The sequence below is a fragment of the Amblyomma americanum genome, chromosome 8 (assembly GCF_052857255.1).
Source record: "Amblyomma americanum isolate KBUSLIRL-KWMA chromosome 8, ASM5285725v1, whole genome shotgun sequence".
Lineage (NCBI taxonomy): Eukaryota > Metazoa > Arthropoda > Arachnida > Ixodida > Ixodidae > Amblyomma > Amblyomma americanum.
The window spans coordinates 135,093,769-135,114,660 of record NC_135504.1 but is presented as its reverse complement, the minus strand read 5'-3'; the positions used below and the strand labels follow the sequence as shown (position 1 = coordinate 135,114,660).

Sequence of the window (20,892 nt, the reverse complement as noted above, 5' to 3'; positions counted from 1 at the left end):
GATCAGCAAGTCCACGTTCGTCGTCAGCTGCATCGTCCTGGGCGAGTGTTCTCGGGACCTAATCCTCGGCATCGACTTTCTGCGGGAGTATGGAGCAATTATCGATCTGCGCAACCGAATCGTCATGTTTTCCACAGAGCAAGCCGCCGAACTCGACAACTCCTGCCAACGCAGTGCCGCACTTCGCGTTTTCGCCGACAGCGTCACACTTCCGCCCCGTAGCAGTGTTTTGATTGAAGTCGCCTGTGCTGAGTTGCACGACGCTGAAGCAGTCGCCGAGGCTAATCATTCGCTCCTCCTGACTCAAGGCATCTGCGCCGCTCGAAGCTTACTAACAATTCGCGCTGGCCGGTCTGCGATCCTTGTTACAAATTTTTCTCCAGAGCACCGGCACCTTTTCTCTGGAACTGCGATCGCTACCGCTGAAGCGGTTGTGGATGTTCCGGTCTGCTTTGCGTTCGCGGCAGCGGCCCCTGACGACCAATCATCGAGCGCCACTGACGACCAATCTGTTCCGAATGTCGACATCAACTGCAACCTCCCCGAAGGGAAGCGCCTCGCCTTAGAGCACTTGCTATTGGAGTATAAACAGTGTTTCGCTTCTTCGTCGAAAGTTCGTCAAACGCCCCTAACGCAACACCGGATTATTACGTATGACGACGCTCGCCCTATCCGCCAGCAGCCTTATCGTGTTTCCGCCAAAGAACGGGAAGTAATCCAAAAGCAAGTTCAGGAGATGATTGACGACGGTGTAGTTCAACCTTCCCAAAGCCCGTGGTCTTCGCCTGTTGTCCTTGTTAAAAAGAAGGATGGAACACTTCGATTCTGCGTGGACTACCGTAAATTAATGTGACTAAAAAGGACGTCTACCCGTTGCCCCGCATTGATGACTCCCTGGAAAGATTACGGCGTGCTAAGTACTTTTCATCCATTGACCTGAAGAGCGGTTATTGGCAAATTGAAGTGGACGAACGGGACCGCGAAAAAACTGCCTTCGTTACACCAGATGGCCTCTATGAATTCAAAGTGCTGCCTTTTGGCTTGTGCTCTGCGCCAGCGACTTTTCAACGGATGATGGACACTGTCCTCACCGGCCTCAAGTGGCAAAGTTGTCTTGTATACCTGGACGACGTTGTCGTTTTTTCAGAAACTTTTGAACAGCATCTCGTGCGCCTGCGAACTGTCCTCAGAGCCCTCCATTCCGCTGACCTTACGCTGAAGCCCCAGAAGTGCCACTTCGGTTACACAGAGCTCAGGTTCCTCGGTCACGTTGTGAGCGCCGACGGAGTTCGACCCGACCCCGATAAGACAGCGCCGTCGCCAATTTTCCTACTCCGACTGACAAGAAAGCTGTCCAGCGTTTTCTGGGTCTCTGTGCATATTACCGACGGTTTATTGCGGACTTCGCAAAGATTGCAGAGCCGTTGACGCGCCTCACCAGGAGCAACACCTCCTTCGTTTGGACAATAGACCAAGAGACGGCTTTCTCTTCGCTCCGCCAACGCCTTCAGACATCTCCCGTTCTTGCACACTTCGACGAAGAGGCCGACACCGAGATCCACACCGACGCCAGCAATATCGGTCTTTGAGCTGTCCTTGTCCAACACCAAGAGGGCATTGAGAGAGTTATAGCCTATGCTAGCCGTACTCTCTCCCGCGCCGAACGCAATTACTCTACGTCAGAGAAGGAATGCCTTGCTGTCGTATGGGCCACCATGAAATTTCGCCCTTACCTTTACGGCCGCGCATTCAAAGTCGTAACCGACCACCACTGCCTATGCTGGCTGGCTAATTTGCGAGACCCGTCTGGACGATTGGCCCGCTGGAGTTTACGGCTCCAAGAATTCGACATTACCATCGTATATAAGTCGGGCCGTAAACACGAAGACGCCGACACGCTGTCGCGTGCACCACTCGACTCTTCCGGTCCCGAAATCGACGACGACAGCGGTTTCCTCGGTATACTTAATGCATCGGACATAATAGCCCGGCAGCGGGCTGACACGGACCTCCGACCGCTGATTGACAACCTTGAAGGTCACGCCATGCCTCTACCACGACACTTCGCTCGACGTCTCGGCTCTTTCTGTTTGCGCGACGGTATCTCATACAAGAAGAACTCGAGAGGCCAAGAAAGAGCTTACCTTCTGGTACTTCCGGCCGATCTTCGCGCCGACATTTTATTGGCATGCCACGACGAGCCCACTTCAGGCCATCTGGGTTTTTCCCGGACGCTCGCCAGGATACGCAACATGTACTACTGGCCCGGACTCTCGGACGATGTCCAAAGGTACGTAAAAAGCTGCCGTGAATGCCAGCGCCGGAAGACGCCACCGCTTAAGCCGGCGGGTTTTCTCAAGCCCGTTACTACACCCCGCTCTCCGTTCGATCAAATAGGAATGGACCTTCTCGGTCCTTTTCCGTTGTCACTCTCAGGAAACAAGTGGATCATAGTCGCTACTGACTATTTGAATCGCTACGCCGAGACCAAGGCGATACCCTGTGCCACAGCTTCAGAGGTCACCGACTTTTTCATGCAAAACATCGTCTTGCGGCACGGAGCCCCTTCGTGCGTTATTACCGACAGAGGCACAGCGTTTACAGCGCAGCTAATCGACCATATATTTACGTTGAGCTGCACTAGCCATCGCAAGACCACAGCTTATCATCCGCAGAGCAATGGGCTAACCGAACGCTTAAACAAGACCATTGCGGACATGCTGTCAATGTACGTAGACGTTCAGCACAAAACTTGGGATGAGGTGCTACCGTACGTCACATTTGCGTACAACACGGCCCTCCAGGAGACTACACGCTTTACTCCCTTTCGTCTTGTATATAGACGTGAAGTCCAGAGCATGCTTGACGCGATGCTACCATGCCTCGATGACGACCAACTCGCACCCGATGTTCATGAAATTGCCCAACGCGCTGAAGAAGCCCGTCAGCTTGCCCGCGTACACATCGGCCAGCAGCAGGGCACTGATGCGCGCCGTTACAACCTTCGACACCGACAGGTCGACTACAATCCCGGTGAACAAGTTTGGGTGTGGACACCTGTCCGCCGCCAGGGCTTGTCCGAGAAACTACTCTGCCGGTACTTTGGCCCCTATAAAGTGCTACGGCGTATCAGTGATGTTACCTATGAAGTGGTTCCCGACGGTGCCGCGCAACCGAGACGTCGACAACCCAACAGCTCTGACATTGTGCACGTTGTGCGGCTTAAGCCGTACTATGCCCGATAACGGCTTAGCGGCCCTCCGTTGTGTCTCTGTGTGTGCTCCGTTTTCCTCGCGTTCTTCTCTGTTTCCCTTCTGAACCTTAGCGCGCCTACGCTGCTGGCGGCACCACTGCGATGCCCTTCTTTTTCGGAGGGGGGAATAATGCCACCTAGTGTTGCCAGGTGGCGCAAGCTGTCCGCGAAGACGATGAGGTTGCGATCGTGCTATCGTGGATCGGCCGCCATTACCGTCTCCTCTTGCCGACTCCAGCTGTTGAAGCGTCTCTCCGTGAGAACTCCGTGACAATATATAGTTCTACACTACGGTTCTTTCCCATTGAATTATTCAATTTTTTACCTCTCGCGGTTTAAATCTTTCGTTCAATGTTCTTTCTCCGTTATCGCGTCCGGCATTCTCACTGCTTAGTTTCATAGTTCTTTCCCGCTAGTGTGAGTCAACGCTCTTTCTCTATAGGGATTTAAATACCTTAGCTGCCCAACTGTTATCGTCCAGTTTCCTCAGGCGTTCTTCATGTAGTGTTTTACTCTCAGCTGCCCGTGTTTTGAGCGATGACCAACCCATATCGCCATGCACTGCCTCGTTTGAGGTTTTGCCGTGGTCACCCAGTGCTAATCTTCAAGCAGCTCTCTGATTTACTTCTGCCCATAAGCACAAAACAACGTTCCCAAAAGTAAGCCTCGGCACCATTATTTTTTTCCAAATACCTTTCACTACATCATATTTGGTGTGCCCTCATTATGTCCGATGTTTCATCATCTCGGCATCTGTTTGCCTTTTTGTCACAATAGACTATTCATGCTTTTCCGTGCATGTCTGTCCTTCGTTTAGCCATACTCCGAGATGTTTGATTTCGGCCGTTCTGGGTATTTCAAGGCATTGTATTGTAAGCGCCTGATCAGTTGTATCGTTGAAAATCATCACACCTGACACATTTGCGCTAAATGTGAAACCTGGTGCATCTTCTTCGTCGCCACAGTAATGTACCAGAGTTTGCAAATACTCCTGGCTATCTTCGAACAGTACAATATGTCCGCATACATGAAACCTGGGCAGCCGTTGCTCAACTACATTTCCGCCTCATCTGTACGACATATTATGACCTCGATTGCTTCCTTGTAGCCTTCTTTCCATTCTTATTATATAAAGCACGAACATCAGCGGTAATAGAGGACAACTTTGCCTTACTCCTTTTTGTACTTCTGTAGTCGTCGTACCTTTTATCCCTTCCCATATAACTTCAACTTTATTTTCACGGTATATTCCCTGTAGAATATCAGTTACCTTATGACCGATACCTTCTTCCTTTAATATGTTCCACGGGAGTTTCCTATTGTCATACGCACCGCTTATGTCCACTAAGGCTAAACGCGGAGGTCTGTTTTCCGCTTTAGCTATTTCTGTGCACTGGGTAAGCACGAAGAGGCTACTTGGCAGTAGCGGTGAAGCGTGTGTGCACTTCGCTAAGTCTTCTGCTTCATTGCAGGGCACATACTGCAAAGTTGTTTAAAAGCCATCCGGTCCAACGCCCGTGCGATCATCGGCTTTCCAGATACCAGGAGGCGTAATCGCTGGCTACGTACGCCTGCTACTTGCTGCTTCGTCTACGCCTGCGTAGTCGTCTTTCGACTGGACCCTACAAAAGGAGCCCCTTCATCCCCACAGCCTTCACTTGGCAGTAGCGGTGAAGCGTGTGTGCACTTCGCTAAGTCTTCTGCTTCATTGCAGGGCACATACTGCAAAGTTGTTTAAAAGCCATCCGGTCCAACGCCCGTGCGATCATCGGCTTTCCAGATACCAGGAGGCGTAATCGCTGGCTACGTACGCCTGCTACTTGCTGCTTCGTCTACGCCTGCGTAGTCGTCTTTCGACTGGACCCTACAAAAGGAGCCCCTTCATCCCCACAGCCTTCACTTGGCAGTAGCGGTGAAGCGTGTGTGCACTTCGCTAAGTCTTCTGCTTCATTGCAGGTTAGTGCTAAAAAAAAAATTTTTTTTTTCCACTGGTCTACTTCTGTTCTGCGCTTCGTCGCTGCTGCCAATCTAGAAACCGCTCATTACGAGTCAAGTTACGGGTGTACAGTGCATTGTTTCCATTTCGTGTTTCTGTGTTTCGTGTTTTTGGTTTGTGCAAAGAAACTAGCCACCTTGGTCATGAGTAAAGAAATAGGCAAACTAAAGGAAGACATGAGAACTGAATTGGCTAAATTAAAGGAGGAACTGAAACAAGAAGTCAAAGCTTTTCGTGAGTCCCTTGAACGAGACTTGCGAAGTGAAATCCGAGAACTGAAAAATGAGCAGAGAAATATAACCCAGAGTTTGGAATTCGCACATCAAACGATTGAGGACCTGGGAAAAAAGCTGGACGATGAGGCAGCAAAAAATACGCAGCTAAGAGTTGCAAATAAAGCTCTCCACGCAAAGTGTTCATCCCTGGAAATCAAAATAGACGATCTCGAATACAGGCTTGTTCAGTCTGAGCAATATTCCAGAAAAAGCAACCTTGAAATTCAAGGCGTAATCAAGAAGGAAACTGAATCACTCCCCGAAATACTGTCCCACATTGGCAGCTTGATAAGTGAGCCTATTGAGGAAAGCGATATTGAAACCTGCCATCGCGTCCCGACAAAGAAAAACGTCAACAAGACCAACATCGTCGTCCAGTTTAGATCACGAGCGAAGCGTGATGCTGTTTTGAGAAAGGCTAGGAAGGAACGGTTCACAAACAGTGACCTTGGTTTCGAAGATACAACCCCAGTTTATGTAAATGAACATCTTTGCCCAGCGCTAAAAAAGCTTCTTGGAATGACCGTGAAAAGGAAATACGAACACAGCTGGAAATCAGTTTGGACGAACAACGGAAAGATTTTCGCGAAGCAAGCAGATAATACGCCTATCATTCAGATAGCGAGGGAGTGTGATGTCGAGAAGATTGTTTCCAGGCAGATAGGCGACACATCGGCTCGTAACGAGAGTGGGCAGGAATGATGACTCCACAAAGCCAGAACATAAGTTGCACAATGAATTATCAAGAGCTCGCTTTACCTACCGAAGTCAAATGTGATTTCCCCTTGTGCGAATCTGTTATTCATATAAACGCCCGCTCAGTTGGTAACAAGGAGGATGATATTGCTCTGCTTTTGGATCAGTTTCGCTTCAAAGTTGACATTCTTATGATTTCTGAGACATGGTATTCAACTCATTGTAAAATGGTAAATATATATGGCTACGATAATTTTTTTCTTAATCGTCCAGAAAGACGAGGTGGTGGTGTGGCAGTTCTTGTCAAGAAAACAAAGAATTGTTGCCTGGTGTCGGATTTCAGCACTGTAACGGATGACTATGAAATCGTGACTGTCAAAAATAGGAGCGATGTCATCTCTGTGCTATATCGCCCTCCGAGTGGTAATATTGCACGCTTTATGGAATTTTATGAATCTTTTTTGGACTATGTTTGTGATAATAACCTTCGCCTGATCTGCGCGGGAGATTTTAATATTAACATGCTTGAAGAATGCAATTCTGTTTTCGAGTTTAATGACATTTTGGTTTCATCTGGTTTCAAAAATTTAATAATCACGCCAACTCGTATCACAAGAACTACATCATCAGTACTTGACCTCCTTGTAACTAATATCGATACCACTGTTTACAATTCTGGCACTATTGTGTCCGACATAAGTGATCATTGTCCAGTTTTCATGGCATATTCTACCCACTCACCCAAATCTATCAAACAAAAACAGTCCTTTATTGCTCAGCACATCACCCAGAATGGTTTACAGGCATTTCAGCAGGACATTCTGTCACAAGACTGGTCACCCGTGACCAATAAAATGGATGTTAACGATGCCTATAATGAATTCATTACACGTTTTGTGTGTGTGTACGCTAGGCATTTTCCATTGAAGATGCACAAACCTTCAAAAAAAGCCAGGAAACCATGGGTAACTCGTGACCATTTAAAGAAAATTACAAACAAAAACCGCCTCTATCATTCTTTCTTGAAGACACGCTTAGAAACAACCTTAAAAGAATTTAAGAAAGTCAGAAACGAAGTGAACAGTGAACTTAGACGGGCAAAGTGTGCATATTACGAGCATCTGTTTGCACATGTTGCCCGGCAGAGCCCAGACATTGCTTGGAAGGCTATGAACGACGTCCTCGGTCGTGAGAGCAAAAATTATATGCCAGATACTGTAATGGTAGATGGTAATGAATTACGGGACAAAGCTCTAGTAGAACACTTCAATCATCAGTTTGTAAACGCTGCTGCCGCATGTAATGGCACCCCCTCCACAAATTCGCACCATAGTGTTGTCACTGAAACCATATTCCTCCAGCCAACTGATGAATCTGAGATATACAGTACTTTTATGTGCCTGCGGAACAGTAAAGCATTAGACATTCACGACCTGCAGATAGGACCGGTTAAGTACGTTTTACCGATAATTAGTCCTGTACTTGCACATATCTTTAATTTAATTCTAGAGTCTGGAACCTTTCCTGAGCAAATGAAAACAGCCAGAGTATCTGTTATTTTTAAAGGTGGCGAACGTAACTTGTCCACTAACTACCGCCCGATATCTGTGCTGCCTATCTTCTCCAAGGGAATTGAAAAAATCATTTTCACTCGGATAACACAATTTTTCGATAAAGAAAACGTTATGACAGCTGCACAATACGGATTTAGGAAAGGCAGATCAACGGAATCAGCTTTGTTAGCACTTAAAGAAAATATCTTGCGGAATATTGAAAATAATTTGTTAACTGCTGCCCTTTTTGTAGATTTCAGCAAGGCATTTGATTGCTTACATCATAAAGTGCTCCTTAGTAAGCTGCAGTCATATGGCATTCGCGGTAATTGTTTGGCCCTGCTGGAGTCCTACCTCAGCCACAGGACTCAGTGTGTATATGTAAACGGTTATATGTCCTCCCTCCTACCAATTACTCACGGCGTTCCACAAGGTAGCATATTAGGACCGTTATTATTCAATACTTATATAAATGATCTTGTAAACATAGATGCCACAGTTCAATTTATAATATATGCTGACGACAGTACCATACTTATTCCCGAGTACAATGTGGACCGACTAATAATAAAATGCAATGAAGTCCTCCAGAAGTTATCCATATGGTCTCAGCTCAACGTAATTAAAATAAATACAATGAAAACAAAAGCAATGATATTCCGTGCCCGGAATAAACCTGTTGAAATACATCAGTCTATTAATTTTCAGTGCCATAACATAGAAATTGTGGACGTTCATAAAATCCTCGGTGTACATTTTTCTCAGAACTTAAGCTGGGATGCACACACTCACTATCTTAGGAAAAAACTATCCTCAGTTGCAGGCATGATATCGCGTTGTCGGAGACTGCTTCCAGTAAAAGCTAAACTTCAAGTCTATAATGCTTTATTCAATTCCTATTTAAATTACTGTTCGTTGGTATGGGCCACAACAACAAAGACAAACTTAGACAAACTCCATTTGTTACAAAAGAAGGTTATCCGCTACATTGGAAATATCGATCCAACAGCCAGTACTAAAGATGCGTTTGTTTCCTTTAACATCATAAGGGTTGATAACTTATACAAATATCGATTACTCCAAACATTCTTTTTTTCCTCTACTGAAGTCAAGAACTTACTCTCATCTCTGGCATTTTTAACACTACGTAGCACAGATATACACACAAGAAGTAAAGATGTCTGGGAAATCCCCCACTTCCGCACTTACTATAAACATCAATCATTAGCACATAACCTGCCATCAATGCTTAATATGTACCAAAACACAACTCGTCTGAATCCCAAGAAATTGCGCACGTACTTCATAACATTGTGAACCACATTTTGATGTTATACTTAGTTTTTTCTACTGTGCTTCCTTTGTTTACAATTTCGTACTGTTATTTATGTCAACTTGTACTATTTTTAACTATTTTTAGCTCATTTTGGCGAATATGGTGCATTACATACTGTATTATGTTGCCGCAATACTGTATTATGTTGCGTATGGTGTACATTGCTTTATATTCACATTATTCTTTTTTTCTCAACTTCACTGTTCTGCCATGTAACGGTCTCCTGGGCCTCGTCAAGCTGCTCACCCAGCTTTTAGCCCAGGAGACCATTCCAGTTCTTTCTGGGAAAAATAAAGAATGATTGATTGATTGATTGATTGATCCTCTAAGCGCCTGTCACTCCTGAAGCCGTTCTAAAGTTCTCAGAGTATTCTATTACGTTCTACCAATGACTACATTTCTAATTTCACCGCCTTCATTGCGAGCCTGTATATAACTGATGATATCGTAATCGGCAGGAAAGATATGTTCGTCTTATCGCCTTTCGCCTTAGAAATCAAATTTATTGTACTCTGTGTCCAGCTGTGCGGAATTTGCTTATTTGCTATGACTGTCTCCAATACTTTTATCATAGTTTCCTTGCTTCTTGGGCCGAGTTCATTAATCAGCTTGAATGCAATTTCGTCTATCCCTGCGGATGTGCATTTCGGATTATTTTCTTCCCCCTTTTTTCAGTTAAAACTGGTCAGCTCTAAGCTGTTTTCTTTTATCCTGTCCTGTGTTGCTGCCTCATCTGGGTGCAGTGCCCTATCGTCGTTCCTAAATGACTCAGCTGTAACTGATATACAGCGTCGTCTCCCTCTAAACATTTTCCCTCAGCCTCTTGAATCTGTTCCTGCTCTCTTTGATTCGTTTTACTCAGCCAGCTCATATGGTTCAACACTTTTCTTGGCCCTCTTTACTTTCATCACGAACTTCAGCCGGCCAGCAATGACAGGACTGCTTTATTTTAGCCTGGACGAAGACCTGCACTTGCCGTTTCTTTCGGCACTAAGATGCCCAATTTTTCACCATTTCCCCTTCAGATAACTGCGCCCTCTTTTCTTCTCTGCGTTCTCCTCGGCGTACCCGTCGTTCTTCGATGGCCTCCCTAATTTCCTTGTTCCGCCAGCTTTGTGGCTCACTCTTTCTTCTCCAGCAGTTTCCTGCAATTGAGTAGTTCTAACTGATTATAATCCCACTTTTCCATGGATAATTCTCTATTGCCTCATCTATGCAGACTGTTCTTAACGCTATTTTTTCGTCGTTTATTTCGCGCTCTGCATTTCTTTTTGACCAGGGCTCCCAACTGCTAACACGCTTATGATCACTTCCCAGGCTGTACTTCCCCTTTTTGTCTATTTCTATTATTTCGAGTTTTCTATAGATCCCCTGCGACATTAGGCGAGAGTCAATTGTCGTCTGTCTGTTATGTGATTCCCACGTGGTTTGTCCTTCACATTTATTTTTCTGTTTACAATAACAAGGTTGTGCTACTCGCAGAAGTCTAGCACTAACTTCCGCTGCACACATTGTGCTTATTCTCAAGCGCAACGGAGAGATTCGAATCTGCGGTGACTTCAAGCTCACAGTAAACCCCATGACTGTGTACGAAAGGTATCCGATATCAAGTGTAGAAAATCTCAGCCTGACTGAGTGGAGGTGAAAAATGCACCAAGCTCGACCGCGAAGATGCCTATTTGCAAGTGAAATTGGACGAAGCAACCTCTAAGCTGCTGACCATCAACACGTCAAAAAGGCTGTAACAAAACACTCACCTGTCTTTCGGCGTTACGTCAGCACTGTCGATTTTCCACATGAAGATGGGCAAGTTATTGCAAGGACTGGGCTCGTGGTCTTCTACTTTGATGACGTCTTAGTGACCGGGCGGATTGATATTGATCACCTTAAGAACTTGACCCGAGCGAGTACTGCATCGCTTGAAGGAAGCCGGACTGAAGCTGAATTTCGACAAATGCAGCTTCATGGTTACGAAGGGGGATACCTGGGCCACGTTGTCACGTCGGCTGGTTTCTATCATCCTGATCTAAGAAAGAATGAGGCTGTGCTGGTGGCCTCAAAGCCGTATGATCTGAACCGCGAAGAGATTCTCAGGAGCTCTATGGCTGCCGACAAATTTAGCCGTAGCAATCTAAATATAACGCTCTCTCCTGTTCGAGTTCACTTACACATTCTAGCCAGAGACTAACATACTATGTTTAAGTGAACGCTGCAAATCTGCTTTATCGGAGCCACCGCGGGTCGTGTACCGACGAAACCGAAACATTCGCGGCCTTTTAACTCCGTTCAAAATTCACTATTTGAAAAAACCTGCAAGCACCCGAGCGCAGCCTGCTGAGGTGAAAGGGAAAGGATAGCGAGAAGTATTGAGAGTAGCGTAAGGAAGAAATGGCAAGCGAAAGCTTTGTACACTAATAAACCACTAATACTACTAAATCTGCAGGTCAGCTTCTCCACAAGTCTGGTTTTCCAACCAAATGGTCTCTTTCCGTGATGACAATGTCGCATTCCTTGTGGAAGTGAAACGAGTCATGTTCTCCTTTCTGAGTAAACTAAGGAATCGCCCCTTTTTTCAAGATGGCCCTGAGAGAGCCGTCGAAAGAGTATTAAAGTACGGTTTTCAAAAGCGGATTGCACTCAACCTTCTGCAGCACTGCAGTAGTTGCCAGGCAGGAAATAGAAGGAAATGAACCTTTGTTCCTTTTTCAGCAATGTGTGAGCTACTTCATACTAAACTTTCTAAAAATTCTCTGCTGAACAACACTCTCAATCCAACTTCCCTCTTCACCTTCCTTAGCTACTACAACGAACAACCCACTTCCCACAGCACTTTGACAATGGACGGTCTCCCCCCTTTTCTTGCCTGGACGTTGATGCAGGCAGAGTGGGATCATCCGGAGTTTTCGTTCGCTCGATAAATGTGAGTGTGTCGTCTGGGTTTGAGACCTTATGGTTCGAAAGCAAGCCTTGCAGATAAGACTACTTAGGGGTTTCCGCAAACCGTCAATTTGAAGGTACAACGGAAATTTGAAAAAGGCTCCGCTCAAGTTAACCGCATCCAGTTCCCGATGTCTGCGGAGGGGTCAAAACGTTATGTTCGAACACACCCCACGCTCGAACTTTAAGTGAGTCCAAATCATATAGTCTAAATTGAAGTTAAATACCTCAGCTTACCGTCTGCTTTTATTCATCGTGATCATCTGTTGTTCAGTGAGAATGCTACTCCGTGCTTCCCGCTCTTCAAGCGGGATCCAGCTTATATCCTATCGCACAGCCTCTGTTTTTGTTTGATTTAAACCGACACTGGCAGCGGCTGCGGCCAATTGTTGTCGTTCAATCCCCTTACCGATCAAAGCTGTCAACCAACAAATCCCACACGCACCACAACTGCTTGCTGCATCCATGCTTCTGGCGCTCTTGGCCAACAAACGTTGAATCCAGCGGCAACCGCCAAGAGTCGCACGTGTAGCTCGGAGGTGCCGATCGACCACTCTACACAACTATGGCCAGGTCTGTACTGCGCTAAAAGCGATGTTATTCCACCCGAAGAAGGTACCATGTTATTGTACAACCTATCTTCGTGTGTTTGTGGCCTAGCGAAATGCTTACTGCGATAGATGTTTTAGCTTCTTTCAGCGCATTTCGCGCAGTCGTCGTCGGCCATGCTGATGAATGACGTCAATGCATTCGTCGAGAGGAAAGAAAAAGACGCAGAAATGTTCACAGTTCTCGGCAGGCCCATCGTGTTTTCAGGGAAGGGACTGAGGAAGTAGTTAAAGAACGAAGACAGAAGTGCCGTAGTGGAGAGCTCCGGAGTAATTTCGATCTCAAACGGTCGAGCACATGGGCGCCTTTTGCGTTGCTCGGTCGAAACGCGAAATATTCGACCACGGTCTTCGGCCTCAGTTGCCGAGCGTCCCAACCACTCAGCAACAGCGACGGATTCCCCCCGTGGACGATAAACAGCGAGGAAAAAAGAGAAAGGAGGAAAAGAAGGAAAGGACCGGGAGACCCAGCTCGTCATGCATGTCGACGTCTCAACTGAGTGTGGGTCATTCCATACCAAACATCCCAGACGTTGCACTCGCCCATCTCCAATTTGTTCAGAAAGATTCATGCAAACTTATGATAAGTTGTGCAACCAAAGCTTGAAATATTTTTGCCGGAAAAAAATATTCTTGAGGTCAGTTCAATATTTAGAAAAGGGGAAACCAGGCACTCTTCAATAATCAATAAAAAAATCAAATTTATAGAAAACATTTCGCAATTCTTTTATCATTTGCACAGGTTCTGGCTGCCTATATAGTTCGCAGCATGCAGGTTAATTCAGCATAAATATTTTTTTTTAATGGAACCTTAGTATGAATAGGTGTCATTTTTGTAGTTTTTTATTTTAAAGAATATTTAGATCAATTTGTTCTTGGAAATTATGAAATAGTCGTTTTGTTTTTATTAGATGTCCAGAACCCATAACAAATGTTACAGGTGATGAAGCTGCGTATATCAACGGAAAAAAATACTAAAGTTTCAAAAAGTGCGTTTTGAGCCAAAAACACTCGTTACTTTCACACTGAGGTGGCATGACTAAAAATACAAACAAATCCGGGTTACATAGAAAGCTTATTGCTTTTCATTTCTGAAATTTTTTGTCGAGGTAATTTTTGTACAAAGGGATAAAAAAATTTCAGGTCAAGCTCTCACGTCACAATTTGCGTCCTCTATTAAGTTAACGCCTCTTCACCGTAGTAGACGGCACCTGGAATGGCACGACACTTATGGCAAGACAATGACTTCAATTTTCTGTCGTTCGCAGCCATGAATTTTTAGACCTGACGCTGAAGAAGATATCGTGTCGCATTTCGCGGATGGTACGCAATAACGAGATCGTTTTCGCCTTCGAAGTTCGAGCATACGCGCTTTGGTGCGGGCAGCCAACAGAACAAAAGCAAGGGCATTCTGCGTGCTGTCTCGCATGGACCACGAGGAGGCCTGACCAGCCGGCATGACAAGCGTGTCACAAGTGCTTTATTTATATCGGACTAAGATCGTGGAGAGGGTATGCCTCGGAGCACACGTGAAGGTAGAAAGTGGGCATTGCTGCGGGCTTGCGGCCAGTTGCACGAGACGCGTTGGAGGTGAAAGCGGCCCGCTCACGCGTAGGTGTGTCTCTCGCATGAAGGTGCTTCGCCAGCATAGTGGCTTCTTTACAGTTGTCGCTGGAGTAATATTGCAGACATTGCACTGACTAAATCAAATACAACCAAGACATCTCACCGGAAAGAACTGGTCATGAGCCTCTGACGGCCCCAAGGGTCAGGTGCCACGTGGTGCTGCTGCGTCGAGGATTGTTTTCAACACCGTATCGTTCTGGTCATTTCCAGGTCGACGTCTCACAAGCTCTTTTGCTGGTGCTTACGTCTGTCATGGCACTGGAAAGAATGACTGAGTGCGACAGAACTACACCGAACAACTTGCTCACATGGGCATGCGGTGTACCGGCAGCGTTAAGAAACTCTTTTCGCAACTACTGAACGTTCCCACGTTTGCCTGCACTGCAAGCCTCATTTAAAATCAGGAACTCTAAATTTAGTCTGGCCACAGTGTCGGTGTCTCATGCTCCACAGGCGACGCAACTTGCAAACCGAAAGCTGAGTTCAAAAATTGTTTTTTTTTCTCTTCCAACAAAAATTACCTCTAAACCTTTTTCAGAACTGAAAGGCAATGAACGGTTCTACGTCCCCCGGTATTGTTATTATTTTTACTTGGAGCAGCTCGGGGTGAAATTAACGAGTGTTTTTGGCTCAAAACGCACTTTTCGTAGCTTTCGTATTTTTTTCACCGCGATATACGCCGTTTCGTCACCTGTAACATTTCTCATAGATACTAGACATCAAGAAAAACGAAACAATTATTTCTTAATATCTAAGCGCAAGTTCATATTGAAAATAAAACGACAAAAATTGTATATTTTCTTATCTTTTTCGAATTTTAAAATATTTATGCCGTATAAAACAGCATGCTCCGAATTATATCGAAAGCCAGAGTCTCTGCAAATGTCAACGAATAAAATTGATAAGTGTTTCTAAAAATTTGAATTTTTATAAATAATTGAGCACTGCCATGGTTTCTCTCCTTTTCTAAATATTCAAACTGCCCTCTCATCTCGAATAAATTTGTTTTTTGGCAAAAATATTTTACTTTGATTACGAACATTACAAGTTCACGTGAATATTTTTGAAAAAATTAGAGATGGTCGAGCGCAACATGTGAGATGTTTGGCGTGGAATGAGCCGTCTGCGACTGTCGGTCAGCCTTGGGTGGCCACGAATGCGGCGCCAAGGTTAAGCGCCGTGCTCGGACCACTGCACGTCAGATGGAGGCCAGAGCCCGCAACCGTGCGGCGGAAGGTATGAGTTATGAACGCCGTTATAATGCTGGCCGAAAACCCGCCCTACGGCAAGAATCCGCAGATCTCAATATCGAAGTTTCGTGCCACCGATATCGAGACAAAACGAATCAGACGACGCAGACAGGGTTGCCGAATAGCTCCAACTACAAGTAGAACAAATATAGCCAAAAGCGAAAATTTTACGTAGACCACATATAGCCCAAAATGGTATACATTCAGCCATACAGTATTGCAGTATTGTTACATCTCGCGTCAATTTCGCTGAACACAACGAATTAAGCGAAACAAAATCTTGTACAGATTGTGACTACCACAAAGTCTAGCATAATACAATAAACAGTAGAAAGTAGGTAGAGCTGATTCACGTGAAAGAGTACTTGAAAAAGTCTAGTTCGACATTCTATTTCGCAGGTCGGTTATAGAGAGCCAGACCTGACTGAACACTCCTTCAACGGCAGCCTTTGATAATGGAAGTGACAACAAAGAGAGTGCCAGTTTAGACCAAAGGGGAGGCCGGCTTACCAGCAACACATTTTGCTTTTCTCTCGCTTACCCAGAATCATTTTGAAATGAGTATCCTCTGTCAGATTGTCGAATTTCGTTTGGAGCAGGTAATACTCAAATTCGGTTGCTAAAACTGAATTTGTCGCTATAAAAGCAACGAAGGAGCGATGGAGAAAATCGGAGGAGTACTTTGTCTTTTTTTTTTGGTTCGAGAAAGCGCAGGGAGCTCAGTTTCTTCAGTTTCAAAGGCAGACCATTCAGCGCACTTTTATTGCACGCAAAAAATAAAGCTGCACCGTCTATACAACCGAAAACATTTGTCAGACATTCCGAGAGGAGACGTTTCGAGGCTGTCGAGAAATAGAACTCCCATACCGCAAGCCCTGAAACGTAATATGTGCTGATACCATTCTGCGTTGTGGTTCTGCTTAGCAGCAGGCATTACAACCCATGCCAATAACGTGTTCGCAGTAGAAATAAATTTCTCAGTTAGCCCAACAGGCGCTGGCGACTCGCGCCGAATAGGCTTGTTCGTTCGCTAAAACTCACCGATAAGTGGGCTTAAGAATTCAACGAAAAGTTAATTCTGCTCACCAGTGTACATTTGCTTAATATGCACTCTTGCTGCTAGCAGCACTTTGTATTTCTCTTTGCCTGAAAGTGGGCTTCCAGTGCAGCCCAATGATTCACAATTCATGGCAAGCCAGGTGCAATTCCGAGCCATAACAAGTTGCCCAGCACTGCCACCATCACCTCGGGCTATGTCCTGAATAATTATTGATGACACCGGCCGAGGTGATAGTGGCGTACGTCTCCCTGTACTCTTGCTGCCGTTTTGGGGAACGTGTAATCCATTTGAAAGTTTCGCGTACCAGAATTCCGGTAAATTATATCCAAGGTAGTCATTGTGGGTGGGTAGCACATCATCGCCATATTACAGGCTAACTCAAGGGAATGACACACACACTTCTGGAGTAAGCATTTTCTGCCGTAAGTTTTTTCTAAAGGCTGTTGGGCTGCGCCCGCAGGACACTTGGGCCGTCTGTTCCGAAGCCCACGCACCTAATGTTTACTATCAGCTAACAGCGCTTCAACAGCGAAAATAGCCTCTTCAGAGATGTATCGATCGTTGACACAAAGCCGAGAAAGGCTGCAGACCAAAAATATAAAGCAGCGTAAAAATTACCCCACAGCCAAGAGAAAATTGATGCCCCACTTGGACGAAGGTAGCCTAATTTGGGTATTAATAGCTCAATCTGGAAGCCCTGAATATCGCTGAAATTCACGCCACAGGCCATTATCATCAGTCAGACTACGCCCACTGCAGGACAATGGCTTCGCTCATATCTCATCAATTAACCCTGTCCTGTGCCACCTGAGACAACTGTATCCCCGCAAACTTCTAAATCTTATCTGCCCACCTAACTTTCTGCTGTCCTCTGCTGCGCTTAGCTTCTCCTGGAATCCGGTCTGTTACTGTTAATGACCATTCGTTATTTTGCCCCCGCGTTGCATTTCGTGCCCAAGCCCATTTATTCATCTTGATTTCTACCAAGATCACATTAACCCGCGTTCATTCCCTGAACCCCTTTCCCCTCTCTGTCTCGCAAGGTTACGCCTATCATTTTCCTCTCCGTAGCTCGCTGCGTGGTCCTGAGCTTAACTTGCACCCTTTTCGTCAGCATCCACGCTCCTGCCCCTCGGTGAGTACCGGTAAGGTACAGCTCTCAAATATTTTTCGCTTCAGGAGTATTCAAAAGCTGCCAGTCATGATCTGAGAGAATCTGCCATTTGCGCTCCAGCCCATTCTTATTCTTCTTTTTATTTCACTCTAGTGATCCACATCTGCGGTCACTACCAGCCCGCAAGAATACGTATTCCCTTACCATTTCTGTTCTCTTCTGATACTGTTGAAAATTTCTTTTCTGCATATAAATTTTTATAGCCACCATTTTTCTGTGCTTGTCTAATTAATTTAGCATGCTTTGTACTTCATCTCATGAGTGCCACAGGTTGTCAATGTCATCAGCGAATCGCAGATTACTAACGTATTCTTCAGTAACTCTCATCCCCAAATGTTTGCAATCTAAGCCTCGGGACACACCCTGTAAACCGGCCCTGAATATCATTGATGACATCATGCCTCCCGCCTGCCACCCTTCCTTATTTGAATTTTTTCTCACTTATGGCTGTGCAGTTCGCGCAGCGTGCATTGCGCCTTTCACTGCTTAACTCGCCACAGCACTCACCAGCTCCTCTTCGGCCAAAGAGATAGTTCGGCCGCCTTCCCACCTTTGTGTGCGGCTACATTAAAGGACCATTGTCAACGTAAGAGAGCCTTCCTACAAAATTCATCCGGCTACACTGCGCGACCACGGTTGCAGTGCTATTGACTTATATTGTTTTACTTTGTAAAGCGCTATTGCCACCCAGTCTTGGGAGAAGATGAATGAATGAAAAGTGACAACGACGACGACGTTTTTGTTGTTATAATGTAGTATATGTCAATCACAACAGTCAGCATAGATCACTGCAGCCACCGCCTATAGGTCTGAGCCGTCGAGAGACGAAGCGCCGGATTTGGGCTTTATCCCCCTCGGGGTGCGGGGATGGAAAGCTTGTTTCTGCTCCATTAAATTTGGAAAGGAAACTTCGTCACAGTTTCGGCGTGAGCTTCGCCGCGGTTTTGCGATGATGATCACCTGGTTTTGAAAAGAATGGCAGCTAAAATCGTTACATTCTCAGAACCCGCGGACGTCAAGTACCACGTTGGAAGACTGTTTGACCCTGGCAGCGCTTAAAGCATATATAGGCAGGGTTGATTATTTACCTGTAGGCAAGGAGAGGCAGACCAGTCGGTCTGTTCTCATGTTGCTTTCGACACGGTGCAGTGACCTCTTCTCACGCAGTGCGAAATACCGGCGCGACAATTCAAGTGAGCAATATAAAACCGCAACAAAAAGCAGCGCCTCTCAGGCATCGACAAGTTTCTCGTTACGAGACGCCGCCGGAAAAATACCGTGAACGCCAGAAGTGGGGCGATCGCTTCGAGCGCCAGAGGTGGAAAGTCCGCCGATACCAAAGGAACGGCGGTTTGTACTTCGGTTCATGTCGCTACCACAGGTAACCAGTCCGATTTCCTGACAGCAAGCGAACAGGCCACGGGCCTGTGTTAGACAGCAGCCGCGTCTTTGTCACAACCTTAAGAGATTTCACGGCCATATGACTCGGTTAATAGCGGCAATTTCAGGAATTCCTCGTTGGAAGGCACTCATGTCTTTAGCGCACATGAATGGACACGTGGTTTTAAAGCAAAAGATTTACTACTGCCCTCTGTAACTTCACGATGCGGGCCACTGCTGTTGCCGGGCCAGGGGACCGGCCTTTGTCCCCGCGGTCCTGACGGCCTGTAGACCCCTCTATCAAGGTCTCAGGCGACTGCTAGCGGTTTTTAACCGCTTTTTGTGGATTATACCGCATTTTGCGGACCGCGATTTAGCCGCAGCTTTTACGCGCTTCTGGAACTCTAGGCCTCGTGCTGAGGCATTGCCGTAGAGAGGCCTAGGGCCAGCCGGCCTCGTCCTGCCGTGCTGGTGGTCGGGCATTGTCTCGACCGCGGCCGCAGCAATGAGTATCACGTATGCCGCCTTCTGCGTCGCCAACTGGGGTGAACATGCCCACTCTGGAGTTACACCGTCTTTCACCGGACGTGACCTCGGACTCGGGCACTTTGGGAGCACGGTCCAATCCTGCGAGTTCACCTTTCTCTGAGGACGGAGATGACCTCCTTGCTCAAGTTCCGGGGCCGACCAGACCGCGCTGCCTCCTGCTGCTCCTCAGGGCGCCACGGGTCCCAGGGCGCAGGAGAGCCCTAAGCGGCAGCCTTCATCGAGTGACGTCCTTACCACCCCGGGGTCCTCCTCCGGGACGCCCCCTGCCGGTCCTCCCGTGATCGAGCCCACTTCTGCGCCGGCGGCTCCTCCTAAGCCGCTTCTCAACTTATGATTTTGCGCCAAGCCGGATTTTACCGAGGTGATCCCGCTGCAGGACAAGCTGGTCGCCTATGTGAACAGCGGATATAACAAGATCGCCGTTCAACACCGCGTGGCCATCATCAACCTCTTAGGTGAAGTGGTCAATCGCTGCGCACTCTACCAGGCACTGACCTCGGATGCGAGCAGACGCGCTGAAGTCCTGCGGGCCATGCGCTCTGCGCAGCATAGGGAGTCATGGGAGGCCAGAGCCCGGGCCTTCAATGCCGAGGCGCGCCTTAACGTGGCTGCCACTCGCGTTCCGCGGCCCACTTTGCTGGAGGCTCCGCGGACCCTCACGTTTGCTGAGGTCCTGTGAGGCTCGACGCCAGCTGCTCGTGCACATTCATCTGCAATAGACGCCTCGCCGCATCGGCAAGTCCAGCCTTACCACGTTGCATATTTACCATCAGCGCCCACGCCAAACGTTTCGCGGCGAGAACTTAATGCGACTCTCAAAAATAACATCGTCCCCGAAGACGCGGACATAGGCCCTGTTGTTCTGCGTCCTACGCCCGCGGGCGTAACAGTTCTTGCCAAAGATCGCATGACGGCAGACAACTTGCGCCCGGCCGTGCGGTCCAACGAAACCACATGAACAGTCATGAATGTTCCAGTCATGTGCGCCGTAAACCCCACATTCGCATTTACTGACCTGATCTCGACGATGCCAACGACGAGGTCATATGCCACATCAACGCCAAGAATCCAGGTCTAGACATGGGTGAACGCAGAACTATCCGTTCTTATACATTCACGCACTGCGATGGAGCGAAGACACACATGCTGTGCTTGGCGCCCGATGCCTTCAGACGCTTCTTAGACAGGGACAGAGTCAA

The 20,892-nt window shown here is 46.8% G+C and overlaps 1 protein-coding gene across 2 annotated transcripts in view; it reads right to left on the bottom strand.

Moving 5' to 3' along the window:
• The window catches only part of LOC144100702 (uncharacterized), a 103,018-nt gene extending 82,615 nt beyond the window's left edge, over positions 1-20,403 (bottom strand). Inside the window, exons 1-2 of one of the 2 annotated variants that reach the window (XR_013307808.1) lie at positions 20,189-20,403; positions 19,790-20,083 (exon numbers count right to left, since the gene is read on the bottom strand). Coding sequence is in view for 1 of the 2 variants with exons in the window: in XM_077633549.1 (XP_077489675.1) it covers positions 20,189-20,227 (39 nt within the window). In the remaining variant the exon portion in view is untranslated. Of the gene's footprint in view, positions 1-19,789; positions 20,084-20,188 lie in introns of those variants that run through there. The other variant, XM_077633549.1, reaches the window with a different exon arrangement.
• Between the last annotated feature and the right edge of the window lie 489 nt (positions 20,404-20,892).